The sequence below is a fragment of the Phallusia mammillata genome, chromosome 4, assembly GCF_965637545.1.
Source record: "Phallusia mammillata chromosome 4, kaPhaMamm4.hap1.1, whole genome shotgun sequence".
Lineage (NCBI taxonomy): Eukaryota > Metazoa > Chordata > Ascidiacea > Phlebobranchia > Ascidiidae > Phallusia > Phallusia mammillata.
Window position 1 is genome coordinate 406,363 of NC_137255.1, and position 26,838 is coordinate 433,200.

At 36.2% G+C, this 26,838-nt stretch overlaps 4 protein-coding genes across 5 annotated transcripts; 3 read left to right on the forward strand and 1 right to left on the reverse strand.

The window, feature by feature from the left end:
* The first annotated feature begins 1,194 nt into the window (after positions 1 to 1,194).
* LOC145225175 (tRNA endonuclease ANKZF1-like) lies at positions 1,195 to 7,672 on the forward strand. The gene is made up of 14 exons (XM_080091855.1): positions 1,195 to 1,425; positions 1,611 to 1,802; positions 2,068 to 2,282; positions 2,540 to 2,766; positions 3,109 to 3,244; positions 3,588 to 3,726; positions 4,399 to 4,527; positions 4,670 to 4,860; positions 5,281 to 5,430; positions 5,652 to 5,800; positions 6,279 to 6,390; positions 6,594 to 6,773; positions 6,928 to 6,989; positions 7,399 to 7,672. Exons 1-14 carry the CDS (start codon positions 1,302 to 1,304, stop codon positions 7,505 to 7,507), a joined length of 2,115 nt encoding a protein of 704 aa, XP_079947981.1. The 5' UTR covers positions 1,195 to 1,301; the 3' UTR covers positions 7,508 to 7,672.
* An 813-nt stretch (positions 7,673 to 8,485) lies between these two features.
* Positions 8,486 to 13,027, forward strand: LOC145225179 (cytosolic acyl coenzyme A thioester hydrolase-like). Its single transcript, XM_080091859.1, has 9 exons — positions 8,486 to 8,664; positions 8,912 to 9,029; positions 9,422 to 9,578; positions 9,780 to 10,001; positions 10,575 to 10,693; positions 11,229 to 11,319; positions 12,239 to 12,336; positions 12,585 to 12,686; positions 12,808 to 13,027. The coding sequence occupies exons 1-9, from the start codon at positions 8,609 to 8,611 to the stop codon at positions 12,892 to 12,894; spliced, it is 1,050 nt and encodes a 349-aa protein (XP_079947985.1). The 5' UTR covers positions 8,486 to 8,608; the 3' UTR covers positions 12,895 to 13,027.
* A 370-nt stretch (positions 13,028 to 13,397) lies between these two features.
* LOC145225180 (uncharacterized) lies at positions 13,398 to 15,942 on the reverse strand. The gene is made up of 5 exons (XM_080091860.1): positions 15,632 to 15,942; positions 15,410 to 15,505; positions 15,114 to 15,302; positions 14,609 to 14,731; positions 13,398 to 14,099 (listed from the first exon to the last, which is right to left on the reverse strand). Exons 2-5 carry the CDS (start codon positions 15,476 to 15,478, stop codon positions 13,998 to 14,000), a joined length of 483 nt encoding a protein of 160 aa, XP_079947986.1. The 5' UTR covers positions 15,479 to 15,505; positions 15,632 to 15,942; the 3' UTR covers positions 13,398 to 13,997.
* A 1,782-nt stretch (positions 15,943 to 17,724) lies between these two features.
* LOC145225178 (chondroitin sulfate synthase 1-like) lies at positions 17,725 to 26,836 on the forward strand. Of its 2 annotated transcripts, XM_080091857.1 has the most exons (11): positions 17,725 to 17,987; positions 18,478 to 18,492; positions 18,763 to 18,796; positions 18,962 to 19,054; positions 19,426 to 19,604; positions 19,778 to 19,875; positions 20,732 to 20,869; positions 23,096 to 23,359; positions 24,424 to 24,549; positions 25,055 to 25,218; positions 26,077 to 26,836. In XM_080091857.1, exons 1-11 carry the CDS (start codon positions 17,843 to 17,845, stop codon positions 26,315 to 26,317), a joined length of 1,497 nt encoding a protein of 498 aa, XP_079947983.1. In that variant the 5' UTR covers positions 17,725 to 17,842; the 3' UTR covers positions 26,318 to 26,836. The 2 variants fall into 2 exon arrangements, with proteins under 2 accessions (XP_079947983.1, XP_079947984.1); XM_080091858.1 differs by lacking the exon at positions 18,478 to 18,492.
* Positions 26,837 to 26,838: the final 2 nt, after the last annotated feature.

A 26,838-nucleotide genomic window follows, 5' to 3' on the forward strand; every position in this document is an offset into this window, starting at 1 on the left:
ATCAGTGTAAACAAGGTGTTTGATGAAATAGAAACTCTTTTGATTGAGAAAGGCCAACAATCTCGACTTGAAAATATTGACATTGTATTAATGAATGAACTTATTAATTTTCTTTTGCCTTTCAAACAAGTATCGGAAGCAATGGAAGGTGACAAGTATCCTACCATACATGGTGTGCTTTTGTGGAAAAAAAAATTACTGGACCACTGTAAAACACTGCCAACTAATACTATAGTGTTGAAAATGTTAAAATTAAAATGCACTCAATTGATTAAGAGCAAATGGCCAAGTCTTGACACCTATAAGATTGCCCTTTTTCTATTTCCTAAGTTTAAAAGTTTGTCAGTTCTACCTGTGGAATGTGCAGTGGAAGTCCCAAATTTAGTAAGGGAAAAATTGGATGTGAATCAATCTTCTTCTAACAGTGGTTTTCAGCCCATGCTGTCATCTGACCATACCTATCAAAATGTTACACAAAAAAAGAGAAAGTTTGACTTTGCATTAGATTTTAATGACTATGCTGATACTCCAAATACTGAACAAACTTATGATGAGGTTACAAAATATATCCATGCTGACTTTTCTTCTGAGTGCACAACAGGTGCAAATCATTTAGGAGGTTTTGATGTAATTAAATTTTGGAACCAGCAAAGTTCATTGTTTCCTAAGCTTGCAAAGTTTGCAAAAAGTGTTCTTTCAACACCTTGCTCATCTGCTTCTTCAGAAAGGGTGTTTTCATGTGCTGCGAGAGTGTATGAAGAAAGGCGGAATCAGTTGCACCCAGAATCAATTAATGCAATTGTGTTTTTAAATAGTTTTTTAAAGGAGTAGTGGTTTATTTTAAGATTGTTGGTTTGTTATTTGTTGTTTAAAGAATTTATGACTTTGTTACGCTGTTGCTGTTTGACTATTTCATGCAAAGTAGTTGATTTTTTAGATAACATTAATACATGTTTAATGTTGCATGTTTTGCATTACAGGTTTAGGAACTGATGTAGGGGTTTATGATACAATATTATATGCGGTGCGGTGCAGTGCAGTGTCAACAAAACTTTTGATAAGGGTTGCAGCTTCGGTGCGGTTTGCGAACAGCTTGGAATTTTGCGGTGCGAACAAAATTTAAAAAAACTCTGTCCGCGACATCACTAATCGGTTGCGAAACTGCGAGGTTTCTAATGACGATTTTGTTGATGAATTTAATTTTGTTGTTTTGTCATTTGCAGTGTTTGTTTATATTAAACATTGGCCTAAGCCACGTAGGGTTGCAGTTTCTACTTTATTTGTGTTATATTTAACTTACAATGGAAACAATAAGGCCGTACAAAGTCGTATTTAGCGACCAGCGACGCATCAAAGAAGTTGTACATGGATTTAAGCTGGCGAAAAAATCTTCAGAAAATAGGGATTTAGAAACCGATAGAAAAGGTATTTATGTAAAGCAAATTACAGTTAGCGGATGTTATACCTAACAATATCAGCTAATTAGCTTAAAATATCTTTAACATTTAGAGTAGAATACACTAACCAGGCAGTGTATATAGCTGCTACATAATGTTTGTGAACATTTTAACATGAAAATTTTAACACCATGTTTAACTATCATTTTACAGAAACAGTTTCACCACCAAACACAGATGAATCAACAAATACTGGATCAAATCAATGTTTAACTTGTAAATGTTTAATTCTTCACCGAGACGACCAAATAGAACATTATAAGGGAGACTGGCATCGTTACAACCTGAAACTGAAACTTCTCGGACAACCCGTTGTGTCAGAAGAGGAATTTGCAGATAATGAAGGTTTTATATCAATAGAAACATTATTCTTACTAAACTTGTAACCACATGTTACCCTAAATTGGTATCTGAGACTCGATAGTAGGATTATTTAATTACAAAGCTCAACCCCCAAAAAGCTCCAACTGTCAGCGAAAGTTGACAAAATTATAAGTATATTTCTGTTTTTAATGACTGCAGTACCATGCATCACTGTGGTAATATGCAGCGTTTAGTACCATTGCCTTTCTGTTTAATCTGATTTTCAACATTTTTTGTTATATTTCAGATGTTTTCAGTATATCAGGATCAGACACAGAAGGTGAAGATAATTCGTTTAATGTGTCAAGCGACGAAAATCGACGACTTTCATTATCCGTTCTGAAACAAGAGAATAATGAAGACCGAGACGAACAGTTTGACAATCGACGGCCGAAATTATATTTCCAAAACTCAAGCGGACAAACTATTTCTATTTACAAAAAAGTTTTATACAGTCGACAGGTAAATCGTTTGATTCTGCCTAAAAATGTTGAATAAAAACAAACTTTTAAGTGTTAATTGGCAAACATGGGCACAGCAAGTTAGCAAGTATTTTGCTTTTTTGACCAGAAAAAAATAAATATGAGGATAAAAATCTATTGCATAAAAATTGTTAGTTTTCTTTTGCTTTTCTCTACAGCTCTTATAAAAATAATTTAAACAAAATAGTTGAAAACAAAAATAGCTTACCTTTTGTGACTGATTCTTGATATTTTTAGAACTCTGACCTTGACTCTGGCATCACACAAGTTGCAGTTGACACTTTAAACCAAGCTTATGACCGTTACTGGGCAGTTATCCTGTTAAGTGCCGGACATTTTGCTGCAGCGGTGTTTCAAGGCTCGAGTGTAATTGTCCACAAAACCTTTCATCGTTATGTTGTCCGAGCAAAACGAGGAGTTGCTCAAAGTTTAAACGACAGCATGAACAAAGCTGGGATTGCTAAGTACGTTGTTGTGTTCAAATAGCAAAAAAGGCCCTTGATATTTAATGCATGAACATTTCTTAAACAAATTTGTATTGTATGTGTAATCTGAGTGTTGTAAAGCAGGACACTACATGTTTGGACCACCAAGGGTTTGCTTGTCAACCTGTCTGGTGACCCATTTTGTACATTTTGTTGAGTTTGGTGGGCAATACACACATTTGTTAAATAATTCCTCTGTGGTGCAATCCTGTTACTGGGAGAAAAAAGAACCTAAGGAGATCTGTTGTGGAATTTAAACAACTTGTTTTTTTTGGAAACAATCTTGTTTTGAAACATTAAACAAACTTATGTTGTTCTCAGGTCAGCTGGAGCAAACTTGAGACGTTACAATGAAATTCAACTGGAAGAAAATATCAAATCTCTGCTCAAATCCTGGAAGGAAGATTATTTAGATAAATGTTCACACATTTTTCTGAGGATTCCTCAATACAGGAAAGTGAGTTTGTGAAAAATCAGTTTATCAGAGACACAAAAAAATCGGTTTTCGAACCAAGTTTATAGATCTCTTCTGGCAATTGTATTTTATTCCGATGTTTCGACGTCCTATACAGGTCGTCTTCATCAAGGTAAATAACACTGAATGCGACTAGTACAGTGCACGATAAACAAAGGAAAAAAGAATTAAACGCATTCAGTGTTATTTACCCTGATGAAGGCGACCTGTATAGGGCGTCGAAATGTCGGAATAAAATTACATTTGCCAGAAGACATCTATAAACTTGATATTATGCCTGGCAGCAATAGTCTATATACAATAAGATAATACTTAACATTTTCAGACCATGTTTTACGGAGGGAAAGATTATATTTTTGATGCGAGGGACAATCGGATTCGAACTGTTCCGTTCGTCACACGTCGTCCAACATTTAATGAAGTTCAACGAGTCCATCAAGAACTCTACTCAGTCACTGTTCATGGTATTAACTAACTCTACAATGTTCTGTTTTGATCTATAATGTGCCCATGTTACATTACTTAGATGACAAATTCAGTAATGTCAATTAGGGATGTGCCAAAACGGCAAATGTCTCACTTTGATGCTCGTTGCTCGGCCGAGCACGCTCGGTGCATTATGACGTCACAAAAAATCCCCTTTCTACGTTTTAGCTCTACAAGGCTTCTTACGTCACCGCGGTGGTGTGTTATTAAGCTGTACATACCCACAAAGTACGCGTTTTTCCACCATCTAGTGCATTTGAAAAATCATTCGTTTTTGTTCATAGCCACCCTTTAGAACACTAGTTACATATGTTAGAAGTGCATGAATATGCAAATTTAACGCTCGGGTCAGTTTGTGCAACTGCTCGGCCGAGCACCGAGCATCAAAAACAGCGATGCTCGGTACCGAGTACTCGGGTTCTGGCTCGGCTCGGCCCATCCCTAATGTCAATATAAGTAACTTGAATCGTCTGTTGAGCATCTGTGGATCAGGATGATTTCTGTATTAGTACATCTTTATTAATTGCCCACATATATTTTTTCTCTCTTTTGATACTGAGGTTACTTATTTTGTTGCATTACTCAGTTTGTCTCACATAGTTTATAGGCTTGAATTTATGTAGCTGGTATTTTATTTTGTTGGTTTTTAGGCAAAAAATCAATAACAGAAATATTTTCACCTCCGTCACTTAAAAAGCTGAAGAACCAAACTGAAGTGGAAAAAAATGAAACAATCGAGGCAAAAAGAGATGCAAAACGGGATGGAACACATGTTAAAGGTCAATTGCATAAGTTTACTATAAAACTATTTAACAAATAATTGACTTCTTAAAATCTAAAGGATTTTTTCACTTCACTGTTTCAAATCTATCTACAATTGTTAATAAATTATTTAATTCCATGATCCAAAATTTTTTTCAGATGAAATGGAAGTTCGAAATAACGCTGAGAATGAAATCAGCTTAGAAATGGAAAACATGGAAATCATAACCTCGGAACTTGAAACTTTTTCATCAAATGTTAAAAGAAGGAATAAAAAGAAAAATAAGAAGGGAGACAAGTCACAACCGACAAAATCGAATGGAAGTAACCCCGGCACTCCAAACACTAGGGTGGGTTTAGAGCAAACTACAACATTGTAATAGCAAGAATATGATAAACAAAATTACAGTATGGTGTGGTTTATGCTGAAGTGGATAAACAACAACCAAAAATATGGAACTTTTTAGTTATCAAAAGATTCAGTGTAAATTTAAACTTCTAATTCTCAAACCAAAATGGAATTTTCAGCTAGTAATGTCGATAAGGGACAAAAAACATATTCTGCAGCGCGTTTTCGTGGTAAAGACAGGAAAACAAAGTTATTTCTTTTTATATATTAGTTTGGCTTAAATATTCAAAACTTGGATTTCAACTTCAGTATTTGAAATAGATCAATGTGTACAATATTCAAACTTCATTGGAATGAAAACCTTAAACAAAATGTCCAATGTTTCATGTCAATAATATATTGAAACAATTTTATTCGACAGCGGAAGAGTCAATCCCATCTCACACCTCTCGAGCAGCTAAACTCCGAGGAGCGGGATTTGGTGAATAAATTATACACAGCGTGCAGGACGTCGGATTTAATTGATTTCAACGAAACCCTGAACCTTGTGACGAACAGAGAAACTGAAAAGGTGAATATGAGAAAAAAAATCTTTTTGTTCAACTGAGAAAAAAAGGTTCTGTCAGTTAAACAAAAAGAAAAATGTGTGAAATATGTGGCTGGCAACAACACTATATCTAAGGAAAACTAATAGTTTGTTTCTGACATGGACTTGTTCATTTTGGTCAGATTTTATAAAACTGCAACTTACCTGCTGTACACAAATTAACTAACATGTGTAATGTTGTTTAGGTTGGTGAAACTGCAACGTCGAACCTTGGGGCTTTGCTTTCGATGAAAATTGACACTTGTGGAAACACGCTGCTACATATCGCTGCGAAAAGTGGAAATAAAACAATCATCAAAAAGCTGCTTGAACACAATGCAGATCCCACAGTGAAGTAAGATGTCGATGTTGTTTGTAACTTCTAATTACTGTTGGAGCACCAGTTTGATTCTGACTTTAGCTTACTGGGAGTTAAGGAAGTAATTTGTAATCAGTTCAAAGTAAGACCTCCACTTCTACTTTTGCTTGTAGTGGTTTTCCAATATATTTGAAAACCAGCCTGATTTGTATTCATAGCTTTATAAAGTGTTGATTTAAAAATCTCAAGGTCTAAATCTTATCATATATTGGATGCATTTATATTAATTGTAAACCAGTTCTTCTGTCAATAATGACCAGTTGTGGCATCGCACAGAATTGGTGAGGCATGTCTTCTGTTACTCCCAACAAACTAGAGTGTCGTTAAGTGGCTACACTAGCCAATACGGGCAATGTCTTGTCACCAGCTGCACTGATGAGACCTTATAGGTCGAAACAGTGTGCACTGTCTGTATGTTTGAATCATATTACAAAATCAATTCGGAATGTTGTAGGAACGACTCTTCATTTCTGCCGTACTGTGTCTGTGCAAACAAAGAGGCAAGAAATAGTTTCAGGAAATTTCGAGCAAAACACCCAGATCTCCACGATTACACAAAAGCTCAGGTTTGGTAAAAAAAATCCTGCTTTTCCATTCTTCTATGTTCTAAGTTATTGGAGTATATTGCATTGAGTCAGACAGACGTTTGGATTTTTATGTTAATTTTAGTGACCAAAAAGCTTAACTAGGTAATTGTTGTGTTATCATAAGCAAATAGTTAATCAACAATTTTATGTTGTGACATTTTAATTTTGTCCATCCATTTCAGGTGCCTTCTCCACTTACTGAGGAGAAAGAGGAAGAAATAAAAAAGAAACAAAGTGAGAAGAAAAAGGCACAGAAAGCTGCTCGCAAAGAGAAGGAAAGAAACCAAAGGGAGGAAAGGCAGAAGAAGAAAGAGGAGCAAGAGGAAAAAGATAGATTTCTTGCTCTTTCCGATCGGGAAAAGGTAAAATTGTTGGTTGTTATGATAAAGTTTGTTAGATGGCTACATTAGCCAATATGACCAATGTTTTGTCCTCAGCTGCACTGATGAGACTTTCATAGTTCAAACAGTGTGCACTGTCTTCAACTTACTTATTATGATGCGTTGATATTTTTAGAGGCTGATTGCTGTCGAGCGAAGACTCATGCAAGACCCAAACTCGAAAGTTCCTCACACAAGGTAAGAAGAATTTTTAGTAAAATCCTGTTTCAAAGTAATTGCAGCGCACAGAGGGAAATAGTCTTTGAGATTTGTAAAAAAACACATGATCAGTCTACTCTTTAAATAAGGGGATTTCATTCGATTTCGCACAAACCCCATTTTGAGAGATTCAATATCTCCAAATAAATACACACAGATTTATTTAGGTCTGGTCTCTCACACGTCTATTTACATTTTTTCAATTCACTGGCAGTAGGGTCTAAAAACTGAGACCTACTTCTAAGGACTTGCAAATGAAGCAGGGTTGGTGATTTGAATGTAACTGTAGAAATGAAACAAAGTGAGTGGGTGGCAATGCAGGTTGATACACAGATCCCAATATCATGTTATGAGAAGAATACAAATAACTTTTTGTTGTATCTTGTAGACGTTGCTTCCTGTGTGCAGAAGATATGCTGGGAAAAGTTCCGTTCGAATACCTCGAGTATAAATTCTGCTCCATGAAGTGTTTAAAAACACACAAGAACAAAAGTTGATGAAAAATATGTTTAAGCTTATTCTTGTGCACTGTGTGTCACAACATTAACTTTCATGTGTTTGTAGTCATTCCGTGTTTTAAATTTTCAAAACTGGTGTCGTTTTTTTGCAAAGTTTCCGCTGCTATTTGTTTTGTTAGGGAGGAATAAATTTTGTAAAGGTTATCTTGTGTGAAATATTGAGTTTTTGCAGCTTTGGGTGAACTGATGTACCTTCGCAATGTCAGTATGTTTGAGTTGAGATGAGTTTATTTCGCCGGTGATGCAAATCGTAGCAGCACAATTGCGCTAAAGTATTCACCAAGTCGGAAATAGCTGCGCAACGTTGAGACGTTATAAAGCGCGACAAAGGTTACAATTGATGGAAAGATGATAAACGCTGCAGCTACACCGTTGCTAAAAGCGTTATGTGGCAGGGACTCACATCAGATGTGAGTCCCTGCTGGTGAAGTCGGCGCATTAGGACGTAAAGACTTGGGGAGCTACGTTGGTGGAACCAGTCAGGTTTCGTGGGTAACACCAGGCTAAATTGACAAAGTTAGCTGGAAAACATGAATAAAGCGAAATTAAAACGATGTTGTATTTTTAAGAGGCAGAAAAAACAACAACAACAACAACAACAACAACAACAACAACAACAACAACAACAACAACAACAACAACAACAACAAATGAATTCAGGAAAGGGAAAGTCCGGAAAAGTGGTGAGTCATGCTTCAGTAATGATGAGTCATGTTATTAGATGCATGGCTTTGAGTTTTCGAACTTGTTTGTGTTTATCATTTAAACAAGTAGTTTGTAAGTGATTCGTCGTTTTGTCGGTACAAGAAAGTGGCAGTATTACGTCTCTCTCGATTTAATGTCTGAAGAAAGACGTTGAAAACGAAATGCCCTTGGACGTTTCATATTTAAGGCAACGTTTTACCAGCAGGCAGCATATTGTATGACATTGATTGAAATGATCAATCATTATTATATGGATATTTGAATTGCAGAAATTGATTAATTTTATGGACAGGTCATAGGGTTATTGCATTTATACAATCAGAAACGCTGATTTAAACGTAAACGTTCGATTATAACTATTTAAGGAACTTGGTAATGTCCATTCCAAAACTTGAAACGATGTTCGATGGCCACACAACAATGTTATGCAGGTAAATGTGTGGAAATATTATAAGTAGGTTTTATGCAGTGATGGGATTCAGCCGGTGCGCACCGGTTCTATAGAACCTTCTCACAAAATTTTATGAGATCAGCGAACCGGTTAGCATTACTGGGTACTGCCAATGGACTTTTTGTAACAGAACCGGCTGAAAAATATGACTTTTGTGATAGAACAGGCTGACAAAAAATTTGAATCCCACCACTGGTTCAATCTAACCCAGCATTGTCCATGTTTAGGCTGATGCACCCGAATGACGCTAATATTGCTGGGAATGTTCATGGAGGCACAATACTAAAAATGATAGAGGAAGCTGGTTTGATTATCAGCACGAGACATTGTAACATCGGTGCACAAGTAGGAAACTTATGAATCAGATTGTAAACTGATTTAGTTTGGGCATTCTTAGAAATAGACATTTGCAATGGTGAAATATTTTTGTTGTTTTAGTTTGTGAACCAAAAAAGTAGGTTTTGTTTTGTAATGTTAGATCATTTTTTTTTTAATTTTAAATGTGCAATGTTTTTTTGTAAAAGTATGAACCTATTTAAATGATTCTGCTTTTTACTTCCAGCAAACTGGTGTGATGTTACCTGGTTACATTAACATGTAAGGGTAATATCTTGTCACCAGCTGCACTGATAAAACTATACAGGTCAAAATAGTGTGCATTATCTGCAGCTAATGTTTTGTTAGTTTTTTCCCCGAATCTTGTGTTTTTGAAAACCTTATCCTGATTTGATTTGCAGGAAGAATGCCTGTGTGTTCTCGCTCGTGTGGAGAAGACGGATTTCCTTCTTCCGATGTACGTGGGTGAAGTCGCTCATCTCACGGCAGCGATCACTTATTGCTCGCAACATTCGGTCGAAGTCCAAGTGTCGGTGGTGGGAGAGAATATTGCAACAGGTAAAATAACAAAAAACTCAAGTACCTTGTGTTACATGAACATTGAATGTGTTCACTCCAAAAACTGATGCCAGATTTAAACTAACAATTATTGTTTAATGAAGGTTATTAGGGTTTGAATTTGAAAAGTTTGTTTTATCACCATAGCAACATAGCAACAAGTTTAAAGTTGAGTGTGAGAATTATTTATTTGTACCACAGGTAGAAAGCGCACGACGAACCGCGCAACGTTGTGGTACGTCCCCTGTAATAAGGGGGGCAAGATTGCTGTCGTACCCCCGATCATTTACCCCAGTCAAGAAGTGGAAGCTAAGGGAAGAAATCGATATGAGCGACAAAAAACACATCGACAAAACGCCGACACAAACTCACCCAGTATGAGAGACGGATGGGCGATGTCCAAAGAGATTCCTCATCCACAAGGTAAAATCAGTTTTCAACTTCAATTTGATTTTCATAGCACACCAGGCCCATTAAGGGGTTATAACGAAAATTGAACTATTCTAAAAAATGCAGTAAACGAGTGCACATAATACCAGAAAACTGATACGTCAGGCTTGCAAGTATTAGTTCAAATGCCAAGCTGGAAATTTATACTGTGGACATGACTGATTCATCCACAACTGCAAAGTGTGCAGGCAGTGTTGAAACTTCAAACAGGTTCCAGAAGGTAGTTTGGGGAGGAACATACTCAGAATCACCTCATGAAAATGGAGTCATTGTCTGTGGAACAGATAAAGGTGGAATTGAGATTTCTCATATGCAACAGTGGTTCCCAACCAGGGGGGAATGTGTGTCACAATATTAATCTCTTACTGGTTGTGTGTGTTATGCGTTATTGCTATGTTATTTTTCAGTAAAGTTCATGATATATAGTACAGAGAGGAATATTAGAGGCTATAGAGCTATTCCATGGCAAGGCACAGACTAGAAAAATCTGTGTTCATCTTAACTAATTTTAATTTGTCCGATATTTCACCTTGCTTAATATTTCAGGCGGTGAAATGCACACCGTGGAAAATGCTTCGTCAGCACTGATTCATCTCGTAGGCGTGGGAGATTGCGGGGTTCACGGAAAGGTCACCGGTGGAGTAACAATGAAACTAATGGATGAGGTGTGTTCTGTAATAAAGGGCTTCTCAAACTTTTTCCCAAATATATCATTTATTGACCCAAATTAGGGTGGCGAAATATATTTTTTGGTTCATGAAACTTTATGCGTTATTATGTCATTGTCGTAATAAATGATATACTTGCGTAAATTTATTGTTTAAACATCATTCACGTGTATAACTCATCAGGGGGTCAGAAAGATTTTTTTTTCTAAAATGGGGTCATAGAGCAAGAAATTTTGAGAAGCCCTAATTTACAGTATCAATGAGATTTTTTTCTACATAAAAGTAAACCTTTTGGAAAGACATTTGTGTTTTTACTTTTAGTTGTGAAGTAAAAGCATATGAGCCAATAAATGATAAGCTTGAAACAGTGCAGGTTGTTTCGACCTATAATTCAGTACAGCCATCTCTCGTCACCAGCTGCACTGATGAGACCTTATAGGTTGAAACAGTGTCCACCAGTTGTGAAGTGTTTCATTTATGTCGAGGACAACACTTATGTTGGAAAACTCACAAAGGAGTTGATGTTTTGCAGGTCGCTGGTATTTGTGCTTTCCGTCATTGCCATAGCAACGTGGTAACTGCTTCAATGGATGCCACAGATTTTCATAGAAGCATTAGCAAGGGTGAGTATGGTTCAGTTCATCTAGTGACCATCTAGCAGAGTGAAAGTTTCAGTAGGTTGGACCACTGGTTGCCAAACTGTGGTTTGTGATGGCCTTTCAGGTGGTATGTAATCTTACTTTGGTTGTCCAGAGTAAATTTAAACAAATCATAGTTCATTATTGTGCCATAAATAACTTTGGAATGCTTTTAATCCATTCACAACACAACAAAATATTCTATTGATGTATTTTCTTGACATTAGTGGTGAACAATCAGATTTTTCCTATTCAAGTGGTACATGAACACTATACAAAAGTGGTACACAGCAAGAAAGTTATCATTTGTCTGGACAGAGCAGTCTCATGTTTTTACAGACAATTACAGATTATTACTTCAAATAGTTGGGTCAGCTACAAGTTATAACCAGTGGTGGGATTGAAATTTTTGGTCACCTGGTTCTGTCACAAAAGTCATATTTTTCACCCGGTTCTATCACAAAAGTCATATTTTTCACCCGGTTCTATCACAAAAGTCATATTTTTCAGCCGGTTCTATCACAAAAGTCATATTTTTCAGCCGGTTCTATCACAAAAGTCATATTTTTCAGCCGGTTCTATCACAAAAGTCATATTTTTCACCCGGTTCTGTTACAAAAAGTCCATTGACAGTAACCAGTAATGCTAACCGGTCCGCCGATCTCATAAAATTTCGTGAGACGGTTCTATAGAACCTGTGCAAACCGGCTGAATCCCACCACTGGTTATAACCATGTGTGGTTCAATGGTTCAAGATGACCCTTATTTGTTTGCAACTCTTTGACTTGTTCTGTTTACTGTGAATTACTATGTTTATTTTGAAAAACAAACTAAAATTGAATGATTGATTCATCGATTGTTGTTAGTTCACTAATAACTTTAAATGTTGTCTAAAAACTTTCAGGTTCGATCCTTCACATTAAGAGTCGACCAATTTTCAACAGCGCAAAATCTCTCATGATTCAAGTAGTTGTGATTGTGGAGGAGCGAGCCAGGGACAAGGTTAGAAATGAGATTCTTACTAACTAATTTCTATCATTGTGTTTGGAAAAAAATTAAATGCGACTAGTACAGTGCACGATAAACAAAGGAAAAAAAATCGTGCACTGTACTAGTCGCATTCAGTGTTATTTACCCTGATAAAGATGACCTGTAGAGGATGTCGAAACGTCGGGATAAAAATACATTTGCGAGAAGAGATCTATAAATTTGATTTATATTCTTAACCTACTAATTTGTGGTTCAAACAGGAAGGAAGGATCGAAGCGTCAATGTTTTGTGCATGCAGTGCATTTTTCACGTATGTTTCACTGACAAAAGAAGGAAAGCCACAAACAATTCCACCACTGAAGGTAAACCATTATTACATCACAATGTTAAGTGTCGATGTTGTTTTAACGACTCAATGATAAAATAACAAACCTAATTATGACCACACAAGCTGTTTATGACATCACAATACCTTTTTTAAAGTTGTTGACTGTTGAGGAGCGTGAAAGATTTGAAGAAGGAAAATGTCGTTATTTGAAGGACAAAGAATTGCGGCGGTCAAATATGTGACCTTGGGAATATTGTCATGATTTGTAATAGGTTTTAATTAACAACAATGCAGTATGTGTTTGCCAAGCTCCGCGTAAAGGACAAGCAGGAAATACTGACTTCCTGTTCCTAATTATTTTAGCGCTATTGCAAATCTGTTGTGTCGCTTAGTGAAAGCTTATAGGTGGCATAGAGTTTCAGAACATCACAAATCTCCAGTCTAACATCTATAGTTGTCATATAGAAATATGTACATGTTTTCATGTTTCACTTCAGAACATGTTTACATGATATGCAATGTCGGCAAGATTGATGTAAGCCAAAATTTTTACTTCAATTTTACTTCAGCATCTTTTCTGAAAATATTTATGCAACAAAATTTTATAAAATTTGTGACATTTTTAACCTGTGTGCAAATTGTATCTGAAAAATCCTTCACCACAATTTTCCACAAAACAATATTTATGATAATATCAAATTTTGTTATAATGTGCCATTTCTTCACTTGGCTAAAAAAACACAGGTTTAATGGTAACAAATTTATTTCAAGTACAGTATTGTTAGATAATACTACTTCACAAAACAAATTCAAATGCTGGCATGCAAATGTGAGGTTATAAAGTGAATGCAATAGAATATGTGTGTACTGTGCAACATTGAGGGGACCACAAAAAGGCACAACTTTAAAAAATATTTTGTACTTGCGTAAAAAGAAGGTGTTTTAACAGAACATTGTGAGGAAAGTGGCTTATAGTTTCAAAATTTTGATATTACAGACTTAGAAAACAAAAAAAAGATTTGCTGCACCTTAAAAAAAATTTGTGTAAAAATGCTTATACTTTGTACTATGAAGCTTTTGTGTATTAGAAACAGAAAAGATTTTTGTTGCAATATATTTAGATCGTTAATATCCTGGAGCAATAGCCAAAAAAACTAGGTTAAAAATAATTCTGTTTTAGAAATGTGACAAATAATATGCACGATTAAGAAATCAAGCTAAAATTAAAACCATAACAGCTGTTAAAATGATACTATCAACCTGATTCCCCTCAAAAAGCAGGAAAAACTTACAGATATATACTGTTATAACGGCGATAAGATGTTGATTATTACAAGTTTGAGGTTCAGGTTGAAACATCTCTAGGTTTTGCACTTCGAGGTTCATTTCCGCGAAATATAATAAATCCATAGACAAGAAAGATGACCATTGCAATCACGGAAAATATCTGCAAGAAAATTAAACTGTTGAAAACATATAATCAAGTTTGTGTCTCTTTAAAATGTATATTACAGAGGAGGTCAAATATACATGGTGGTATAACAAGCGGTGGGATTAAAAATTTTTGTCAGCCGGTTCTATCACAAACGTCCTATTTTTCAGCCGATTCTGTTACAAAAGTCATATTTATCAGCCAGTTTTCAGCTAGTTCTGTTACAAAAAGTCCATTGACAGTAACCAGTAATGCTAAACCGGTTCGCTGATCACATAAAATTTCGTGAGACGGTTCTATAGAACCGGTGCGAACCGACTGAATCACACCACTGGTTATAACCACGAGATAGTCGAATACCTGTTGATTTTATCAATACACAAGACAAGCAAATAGAAAAGGGGGAGGTTAATCAGCTGGTCATTTCATCCCACATTTCACTTATATACTGATTGCTACTGTGTAATTACCACTGGCCACAATACTGAAAACATAAAAAACTGGTTGTTATTTGTTTTACTTACAGCGCATGCAATGAACAGTTCATCAAAATCACCAGGAGTGTTTCTGAAAGTATTTGCCTGAGCTGCTGAGACACACATGCTTATGAAGTAAAGCACAGCACATCCACCTGCATATGCCATCTCCTGTTAAAACAATAAAAAATATTTTCACGGAACAGGTCATGTTGCAGTTTGTGTATGTATGTTGGACACATTTACGTTATTTAGGTAAAGTTTTTATTAAATAATGTGGCATTAACTTTTATGGTGTAAAATCTTTCTATTTTCAGCGTAAAATTTAACTTTGCACAAAACCTTAGCCTCATACCTGATTTGATGGGAATTAAAATTTAATCCATTATAATTTAAATTGTATGTTACACTGCATTCTAGTTCACAATAAATACACACTACAGGCTTAAGAAGACAAAAAACATGTGTGACCAGAACGTATTACATGGCAAGGAAATTTAAATGCAGTCTTATTTCACAAAAAAAACAAAAACAAACAATACTAATTGCTCACCAAAAGTTTCCAAGGCAGGCGATTCAAACAGACACCATTGTAGAGTTTGCAGAAGTAAATGAAAGCACTGATGAGCAAAGTGATGCAACAAAACGAGGCAACGAAGTTGACGTAAGCCATTGCACCAGCACCGGCAACTGACCAATAATGACTTGCCGAACATAATATCAATGTGATCAAACTTACTACCTGCGAAAATCATACATTCGTTCAATCAAACACACATTTCATTTGTAATACAAGTACACCATGTGGAAATTAAAACTTCAATTATTTTTGAAATATCACAAACTTACAAATTGTGCCCCTTTGAAAATTCCATCCATTGAAGTGAGAAAACCAGCATCTTTTCCAACTGACGACATTTCTTACGAAGATGAGATAATAACAACCTAATAAACAATAATATGAACCACGCCAGCTCCACTATGCTAAGTTGTAATAAAATACAAATCTAATAAAAGTAAAGCCGTAAATAAAGTAAGTTGTTATAAGTCAAAATAGTACAGAAAACTTACTTTAAAACTTCGTTTATTCGTTAGACGTCAGTTGAAAAAAACAATTCACCCGTTCTTTGCCCGTTCGTGACTTTCAACAGAATTTGAATAATAATTCTCACCGCCTGACTGAGCTGACTGGTCTGTTTTTAACAACAGTGCTTCACAAAATATTATTTCGGTCGAAATGGCAGACTTCACCATAGAGTGTTCGAAATGACCTAAATAAAAGATTATGTAGCGCCGAGGGCTTGCCTTCGGCTATTGTCCATTTGAAAACGTCCAGTTATGTTACATCGTCGTTATTTCATCGTAAGTCGCTGAGATAAGAAACCGATGACCGAAAAAGTTTTTATTATTCAATCAAGAAAAAGTGTGACAAACAATGAACTTCGATTTCTGATCCTTCTCTCAGTAAAACAGGGTGGATGTCAGTTATGATTGACTGTGTAGAAGTTCTTTCTAATTTAAAGAAAACTGTTTGGGAAAACCGTTAAAAACACATTTTGCTCGGCTTTTCCGTCAAGCCATAGGTTTGTACACGAAGCTGCACCAGTTCATCGTTCTTAATCCAGACCTTACGTGTGTAGCAGACCACATAAATAAAATGCAATATTTCGCACGAGTCGCGGTTGGCGGATAGCGACGCGTTTTTTTTTCACGGGTTCGAACCAGGGGACGAATCCCGATCAAGGTGTTTTTATATCTGCATATGGGTCAGGCGCGCCGGACCATTTGGCCAAGTTCCTGCCCAAAGCGAGCGTTTTTGCGTTCGACGGGGTATTAATTCACACCAGACAGCGTGCGAGCAGCGCTTGCAGCCAATATGAAGAATAAATATAAACCTGTTCGAAATAACGAATACGTTCACACGATCTTCTCCGACTTGTTTTGGTTGTGCAACCTATGTAAAGATTATTTGTAGCGATAAGTCAATTTTCGTAAATGTGTTTTTTTCACCGCCGTCACCGTAGGCTACATGTTTTGGGGTAATATTTTAGCATACGGTATAAATAGCGATGTTTTTTTCGCCTTTCAATCAGTGGGTTTTTTCTTGATCAGAGTTGTACTGGATTGTATGAAAGCGATATATGCTGTCGGATTTATTCCAGAATACAACTGAAAGTTAAAGTTCGACTCCGCGACTCAGCGTTCAACAAGTCAAAGCAGACAGGACGATAATCCATCAATAAGCGAGGAATTTACATTGTTATTTCTTGTGGCGTTTGAAGGAAATATAGACGCCGTCGAGGTAGACGCTACACATGCAACTTTAACTTACAACATCCTGCAGGCTTTTTTGTACAGAACCGCCACGGTATTTAACACAAGTATAGCGTGAAGGCAGGCGGGTCGTAACGAACAAGGGTATTAACAAAAAAGAAACAAAGAATGCACAGGAAAGTTCGATTGCGACCAGGTATGTCCAAATTAAGTCTTTTCCAAACGTAAATTCAGTCACGGCTTTTAAAAACTACAGATCACATTATTGCATCTTGAAAGCTAACAATACTCTTGTTAAATGGACCCGATCCTAACAAACTTTTTAAGAAACTGCGCTTTTGTCTCTGTGTTAGTAATGCTATCGTGTCAAAAATCGGACTTCTTTTGGGTTGGTAACATGTAACAACATGAAGTCAGCCCATAATTTGTTTTGTGAAACATTGTTGTTAAAACCAGGCCAGTCAACGCAGTCAAGCGTTTAGTAAAAAGTGAAACCACTTTTGAGATTTCACAGCAAGATTCTTTTTAAATCTGACTTTGGTTCAAAACATGTACATTACGCAAGGTACGATGACAAATAGATAAACTTAGTTTGGGCAGAATACTTGCCAATATAAACCGAATGTTGTTAAATTACACTGTATGCTGTCAAAAACACAATCATAATAAAAATTCGGCAAAAATGACCCAAAATATTCAAAATAAAGCACTGACAGAGTTAAGGCGAGTCTTTTTTATATATATTTAACATATAGTTGTGTATAAATAACATGTCTTTTATTATTTTAAATTTTAAATATTGGTGTTTTACCTTTTTAATTGAAGCAATATTTTTGGTTTGTTATTGTACTTTAAATACAATAAAACGGTTGGCCCAAAAATATTCAACATTATTATTCATGCGTGACGATTGTTGCCGGTGGCTTTTGGATGTGAAAGATAAAATTATTTGATTTGTTGAACGTTTTTGAATGTTTTGTGGATTTTAAAAGGTGGAAAGACAGAAGTATGGTCAGACTAAATCTTCGCAAGATTAAGTTTTTTCCATCACGAAATAACCAGAAATTTCAATTTCTTTTATCATTCGCCGCTGGATGGTTTGTTTTTGGACAACTTTGGACACAGGAAATTTCAAAAGCGTTTGATGTGGCAGGTATTTGCATTATTTTATAGACAATTTTTCCTGTCATTGACGTGTTTTTAGCTTCTTATGTTACAACTGGTAACTGTCTGTATATTTTAGCAAATTGTCATGCAGTAGAAATATTAATTTAAAATTCCAAAGTGTATATTACTTTCAGCCAAAAATGGAAAAAATATAGTTAATGCATTGTAGCACCCACCTTGCCATGTTTGGAAAGCCAAACAGATTTATTGGTTGAAAAATACCACATCCACGACCACACAATACTACTGTGAGCATGATAATTAGATCTTCTATCACCAATTTTGTAATCACACAATCAATTTAAAAGGAAAAATTATAGAAATTTATCAGCTCTATTAATTGACTCATATTGTGCAATTTAAAATAATCAGTTGTTTGAACCTAATTTTAGATATTTGCAAAATGTTTTCCGTGTGTAACATTCATCATTAAAATTTCTGTCATTGCTAAATTTTGTTTCACAAATAATTCAAAGGTTTTCCCTGGTTCGGTAAGTCCAGCACGTTGCAATTTATTTGCTGCATGTGAATGTCAACAGCATGTCTATGTCATTGTCTACAAATTGCTGGTGTATTGTCACTCTGTGTTTTGGAATGCACAAAACTTGAAAGTTGCATTATAGTGAACAATGCAAGATGCATGGAAATAACAAAATCTTGTTGTAAGGAAAAGTACTGATACCAAATGGTTTTGCATGTTTACGGTCAAAATAACACATTTTTATTTTACAACCCTAACAACATATATATTTGTTTTTCAGAACCACGTCCCATCCAACAATGTGTTTGCCAAAGGTAAAGATGTTTAAAAATAAACAAGCCCCCCATAAAACATCTTTGCAATAATATAATTTTGTAGTTTTAATGGACTAAATCTTTGTAGATTTAAACCACCATCTTTTAAATGAACAATAAGGTTAATAAGACAAGCGAGTGTAACATACACAAACATATATTCAGATTTGTGGATGCCTGTCTTCCGTGTGGAAATATTCGGCTCGATATGGAAACTAAAATGAAAAACAACTTGGACATTTCGAAGAGTTACTACAGGTTTCAGTAGTATTTTGTTCTCTTTGCATTATGTGTAGTATATAACACCTAAGTGTCATTTAAGATGGTCTGGCCACAAACTTAACATCCTTATCAGCTATGGGATGTTTTGTGTTTTCATCTTTTTTATCATGGTTTTTGTAAAAATATTTATTTGTGCTTTATTGTGTCAGCTTTTCTGGTATATATGTCAAAACGCATTTTATTCTGTGTTAAACGGACATTTCTTAAATTTGAGTTTGCAAGCAAAAAGGTTTCTTGCCAAAGAAATAACAAGTTGACGGAAATTCCAATTTGCAAAGCAAAAATTGATAAAATTTACAAAACTAAAAAGTTTCATTCGTATATGTTTGATTTCCTTTATTTTTCAGGTCGTACAGATACAAACCTTTATCATCAGTAGAAGATGAAACCCATCGATGGAGATTCCTCACATCGAGACACAATTATGAAATCACAAACCAAGAACCGCGGATCGGTTTGAACGGGATGTGGAAACGAGAGGTTGATGAAGTCGATAAAATATCAAAAGTCTTCATTCGAACTCATGGTATTTATCAATATTGTGGTGTTTTACACATAAAAACAAAAATCAAGTCACCACTAGCGCCCTGTATATCTTGTGCACTAGAATTTATACTTTTTAAAGTTTTTGGGAGAAACAACAGATGTTTTGCAGAAAAACACAACAATTCCAGCATTACTCCCAATTCCTTATTTCAGATTCCAACACAAAGAAGTCGACCGGACCTTTATCAGTGACGGGAATGTTTCGAAAATCCGATCCTTTTCATGGATTCACTTATCTTGTTAATCTGGAGGTGAGTAGTCATGAATTTGGTTGTTATTATAACAAGTAACAGACAGCAAAGATGAAAGTGAAGAACCAGTAAAAAAGTTACAACAACTTGGTGTTAACATTCTCAACATAAATGTCAACTAATCAGTAAGCCATTGCAACCAACAAACAGTATTTTTAAAGCTGCTCATAGATTTGTGGAGTCAAATCCCATCACAAGTAGAGGGTATACAGTCCACACCAGGGGTCGGCAACCTTTTCGGCGACGCGTGCCAATTTATGTGTTATTTCCATGTGTTAATGACCTCGCGTGTGCCAACGTTATTCTAAATAATAGTGGTTCGTGCCAGCAGATATCAATACTAAAGAGAAAGCAGAGTGTTTTGTGCATGTAAGGCCGAATTTTATAACAATGGCATGATAAAAACTATAAACAAGAAGTGTAACAGGTGAAATTGTTACTTTAATATAAACACGCAAATTGGTTGGCGTGCCATGAAAAACCACCTCGCGTGCTAACCTTGGCACGCATGCCAGGGTTTGCCGACCCCTGGTCTACACTTTACCAGATATAAATATGCTTCATGATCCAGAACACCAAAGTGCTTGAGTTACTGACTTGTTCACATACAAATCAGCTTATATTTTAAATATAGATGTTTTTCACAGGATCTGTCCCTCCAATGGTAGTAATGATAATGTCAACATTCACCGAGTCAAACTTTCTCAGTAAATGATAATAAGGAAGCAAATGCTTCTTCTTCAGACTCAAAATCAGCCATCACGAAAAAAATTGAGGAAGATATATTTTACCTAGCCGTGCTACCACGCGCATAAGAATTGATAACAAGATTTTTCTGTGTTGTTTGAATGAGCAGGAAGGTGGTAAAGCTGATTGGAGAAAACACACGACAGTTGAAGTTTGGAAATCGTTTGTCAGCGGGAAACCCAAGCTGCTAGATATCGAGCTCTCGACACAAACAGAAATGATCAACATTATTTCTCCACTTTCAAAGGTACAGAGACAATGTTGCATAATACCCGAAAAAGTTGGGTTGGCAAATTGGCTGTATGATCAATCCATAATACTGAAATTGCAAACTGTGCAAACACCAAACAACTTTATCCAACCCTTTAAAACTTTTTAAACACCATCTAAATCAGGGGCGTGCAACTGTTTATCGCAGTGGGCCACAACTTACAGTTAAAATGATGCTGGGGGCCAGACAATAAAGCAACACATACGTTTTTTTAAACAGTTTATTTAATGGCAAAGCGAACACATCACATGGGATATGTGCTAACCGTTTCGTAGAATAAATCTCAATATATTTACTGCACCTATAAATCATGTTACTGAATCATTAAAGGCTGTTCTTTCATAATGCACACGATGATGCAACAATGGGAATATTTCGTCACAGTGGATAAAACCTTATCACGGTGTGACGTTGTACAAATTATGGGTCCCCTTCCCTGAAGGGGACACATATTGTTTTTGTCTATATTTTTTTTTTCTTTTTTTCTTTTTTTCTTTTTTCTTTTTTCTTTTTTCTTTTTTTCTTTCTAACGCAGATTTGTTCCCACGTTTTGGTCAAGAAAGAGTGGTTCAAACTTTTTCAAATTTACACACATTAAAGATATTGGTCTAAAGATGGTCCATGTAAATTTTGACCCCGTTTGATCCCCCGGTTCACCCACAGCCCCCCAAAACGTGAAATTTTTAGCGCGGCTATTGTTCCCACGTTTTGGTCAAGAAAGAATGGTTCAAACTTTTTCAAATTTACACACATTGCAGATATTGGTCTAAAGATGGTCCATGTGACCCCGTATGACCCAGAGGTTCAGCCATAGGCCCCCGAAACATAAATGTGTCTAACGCCCGTTTGGTCAAGAAAGACACTGTAGGCAGAAGTACCAAGAGAGTAACTCACTGGTTTACGATAGTGGGAGGGCTCAGCTTGACGTCGGACAGACGTTTTACGAGACGTCGTTTCAGTGATTAGAAATCAGCTGTTTTGCACAGCAATGCTATGTCGTTTTATTAAGTGGTCACTCACATTTTCAGTTTTGGCGAAGGTTTTACACCTATGACGTGATTTAAACCTAATAACCGTGCTTCGGTTTTGTATATGTCAAGAAAAACTTTGTTAATAAAAGTTAAGATGAAAAAATTAACTTGAGTTTTGCCAAATAAATGTTTTTTTAAATGCTCGTTGTCAGGTTGGCTGCCGCATGATCACGGGTTACTTAAGGTCAACTAGTCGGTATTACAAACACAGCTCAGAACTTTCTTCATAACGTAGCGTTTTTTTGACAATCAATTTAGGAGTCAATACTCAAGGCATGTATAAATTAGGCTTAACGGTATTGTTGAACACGAATGATGGCGTGCTATTGAAAACGGTGTCAAAAGGTCAAACAGTCGTTTGGCGTGTGCACCCTGAGAGGTTACTACTGGTCAATGGTACTCGTTTTGCGAAACAAAGTTAAATGAAAAACAATTTGTTATGTATACACTTGTAGCAAATTGCTTTTTAATTTAAAGTGTCTGTAACACAACTGTTACAGCTTTCTAAAAAAATTGTGTTCAAAACCCGACCTTGGACGACAATATCTGGGTCAAAGCAAGAGATTAGATTTAAGTCTTTGTTACGTTTTTTTAATTTTGTAATTACATGACAATAATAGTGCAAAAAGAATACGAACAATTTTTTTTTATTGTTGGGTTAATGCTTTCTAAAAATTTGTCCTTAAGAATGTAAAAATCACCGCAACATTTGTTTACTGTAAATCCGCACAAACGCGCGTGTGGGGACCCATCAGTTTTTGTTTACAAAAACAATCATATGTGTAGATCAAATGATGTGTATAGTTAATTGGTAAATATCGTATAGAATATGTAAAATGGAGGTATATCAGAAAGCCACTCTTCTAGTTTAAAAATGCCAGTGATGGTGTACAAATAGCAACATTCCATGCTCTAACAGTAAAAAGTATTCATAATTGATAGAGTAATTTGAAGTCTGCGCGGGCCACGAAAATAGGTGGCCCGCGGGCCGTATGTTGCACGCCTCTGATCTAAATAAACCTTCATACAGTAATTGCTTAGCAAAGCATGTTTGTATTTCATAGCAAACAAAAACAGTTTATCGATAAAAACTTCTCAAGATATGATTTTTTTAAGTTGTTGTATTTTTTGTTGTTTAAATAATTCATGTAAAAAGCAATTTTTTGTTTAGGTGACAGAGAGGTTCAATTTATTTCTGCAACGTTACGAACAAAATGTGCTTGGACCTCACGGGACAAAATCCGGGGCTGTTCGTATGATCTTTGTGATATTCGAGCCTCCTGAAGGAGAGAAGGTTAAGAAGGATGACTCGGTTGCATACACAGTACAAGTCCTCGATCAGTTCAAAGCTCGGAACCCCAACGCGCTGGTTGAGTATATTTTCACAAAAGGAGAATTCAACCGTGCTATTGGGATCCACACTGGTGTGAAACAGGTGGGAGAACTGTAGCGATGGGATTCAAATTTTTTGTCAGCCTGTTCTATCACAAAAGTTATATTTTCAGCCGGTTCTGTTACAAAAAGTCCATTGACAGTAACCAGTAATGCTAACCGGTTCGCTGATCTTATAAAATTTCGAGAGGCAGTTCTATAGAACCGGTGAGAACCGGCTGAATCCCAACAGGGTTGTGACTTAGCACTTTTGAGTTTCATGTTTCTCTGGTGCTACAAGTGGACAGAAGGCTTTCAACCATTATTTTAATTTTTAAACCATAACTCCTGACTTACGTGGCGCATGAGATTAAATTTCCGTAACCATGGAAGATTTGTTTCTCTGTTCAGATGGTTTGGTTGTCGGCTAATTTCACAAAAACCATCAGTGCAAAATTGTGGTGAAAAGAAACAAGCCTAAACTATATGGCATGCTGAAGCTTATCAGTTGCATTTAAGGGCATCTGTTATAGCCCCTATGTAGGTCAGTACAATAATCACAAGTCAACCTAGCTATCCCCTACTACGAAGCTGACATGTGCAGCATACAAGGCAGGCAACGGTGCTTGTAATCGACTTTCGGCAAGTTCATCACCAAGCCTGTGTAGCTCAGTTGGTGAAGCCCGGAAATACCCCTGTCATGGATTTGTTTAGCCTGTGCCTTGTCGAATTGAAATGCTTGGTGATAGACTGATTCTGTATGACACCTTCAATGAGCCTGGCGTACCATGAATCACAAGAACTACTTTCAACCAGAATGAAACGCCACACACAAAATTTCTGCTGTGCTCAAAATTGTTCTATCTTGTTCAATGTCATTATTTCAAACATGCAAGTTGTTAAGAGCCAGGGTTTTTTTAAGGTTTGGTTTGGGTGACCGCTAAGTAGTTTTAAGAGACCGCAAGTGTTTCATTTAAATACCAAAAAATCCAAAGTCCAAATTTTGGGAAACCGCTGGAGAAATTTGGGGGTCCCCGAAAACACCTTAAAAAAACACTGTTAAGAGCAATACTCATTTATACATTATACCTGGCAGCAACAGCTTATTAATGCAAGTTGTTATTTCAGTGTAAAGAAGATGAGATTGTGTTGTTCCTCGATGTTGATTTGAAGATCGGACCAGATTTCCTCAACAGAGTAAGAAGAAACACATTAATGGGAAAAAGGGTCATATTTCCCATCATGTATTCACAGGCGAGTTTAAGCTTCAAACTTATTTCGGTGTTAAGATGAATTTATACTGGATCATCCCTGAAGCCCTCATGCAGACCAGTGAACACAGCTTGTGATTTGACTTTTCGACGGATTCTCCACTGAGTTGGTAGAGCGCAAGTCCCAGAAAGACTCCTGCCGTGGGTTCGAATCCCACCGCAGACTAGATTTTTTTAGCCTGTGCCTTGCTATTTATGTTGGAGCTTGGGAGGCCGACTTCATTTAGTATGACACCTCATTAAGGCCTAGCATGTTTTCAATAAAATATAACCATATGGGAATGTTTGGCAGACCGGATGATTCGGTATAATGATTCAATAGAGCTGGCATGCTATAATTTATTTGAGTGGTCTCGGTAATTCTTGAACGCCTCTAAATGTTGGATCTTAATAAACCTCCATGCTATATGCTTTGTTTTGTTGGTAACATTTATTGAGTTGCAAGAAACCTTTGTCATTTGCAACTAATTACTTAATGTCATTTGCAGTATGATCCAGATGTGATGGATGAGTCAGGGAGAGTCGTCCCCAGTTTACAAGCTTTAACCGACAACAAACTGGATATTAACAAGCAAACAGGATTTTGGATTTATTACGCATATGGAGTGGCTGCAATGTACAAAGTGGATTACCTCAAAGTTGGGGGTTTCAGGTATAATCTCATGTTGTGTTGTAGTGTGGATGTTTTATATATTTGTATGTTGCAATGCATGAACCCTACTGGGTGAGGAATAGATTAAAGTTGTAAATGGGGTAATTTATCAAATTTCCAAATCTTAACTTTATTTTGTCTTAAATTGTTGTGTAATTAAGTTGTGGTGAGCTGCCAAGACCGCCTTATTAGGATTTATAATCAGATGACACAATGTTAATTTCTTTGTGGTTTTACGCAAGTTATCTGATGAAGAAATCCTAAATGCAGATAGCAGTAAATGGTCAGCATTAATTCATTCAATCTGTGAAAGTCACATTTGCAACAAATGAAAATTTAAATCAGTGGTTCCCAAACTTTATCGACAAATTTCTCACTTAACAATTCAAAACATTTTCATTCCTTCCCAATAGACTACATATAGTAGACGATAAACCATACAAAGATTATTTTTTATCAACTTCACTTGTAATATCCCCAGATCTTACGTGTCTATTTACAAACCACATGTGAAAATGTAAGTAAATTCCTTCCCTTAAGCATTAAAATTCCTTCTCTGGTTGGGAACTACTGATTTAAACCATATTTGTTCCAACTGAAGCAGTGTAGCTTTAGACTAAATATTTGCATAAAACCCGCCATGTAATTTTAATGGTGAAAATAATGGCCCAAATAGACATAAAGGGCCACATCAAGTGGATATAAACGGGTGTAACTGATGTGGCCTTCAGATGATAACACGAGCATTTGCCGAAACGTTTGAACAATAAAGCACGTCGCTTTTTACGTCTATTTGGGCCGTTATTTTTATCATTAAACTTATACACAGATCCTCCATATAAATTTTGTGAATTTTAGGTTGGACATAAGAGGTTGGGGTGGAGAAGACGTCGACCTCTTCAAGAAGATGGTAGCCGACCCTGACCTTGATGTGATGTCTATGGTTGACCCTGACCTCATCCACATTTACCACAAACGCGGTTGTGACGTCAATTTAGCCTCGGATCAGTACGCGATGTGCATTGGAGCGTGGGCTGAGACTTTAGGTTCAAAAATGGAAGTTGCAAGTTTGTATCTCGATGGGAAATCACATAAATGAAGATTGTGTGGAGACTTTCATATAGACGAAGCATTATGTGAATATTTTGTAAGATGAGGCTCTGTATGAAAACTTCCACAGACGAAGTTTATATTTTGGCGCCTTCAACATTCCATCATGCAGGAATTCGCCCAAATCAAGTTGCTTAATTTGTAAAATTTCCTTTTTACTTTCGGTTGCACTCAGTGGTGGGATTCAGCCGGTTCGCACCGGTTCTGTAGAACCATCTCACGAAATTTAATGAGATCAGCAAACCAGTTAGCATTACTGGTTACTGTCAATGGACTTTTTGTAACAGAACCGGGTGAAAAATATGACTTTTGTGACAGAACCGGCTGAGAAAAAAATTTGAATCCCACCACTGGTTGCAGGTGCAATTGTGTGTCTTTGCATGGAAGTTTTTGGAGCCAATCATAGGAAATTGTGATTTCATTTTCGCGATACAAATATGTTCACCCAATATGTTGGATTCTTGTATTTAACTATTTATTTAGTTTTGCAATAAAAGTTTTTATCTGATT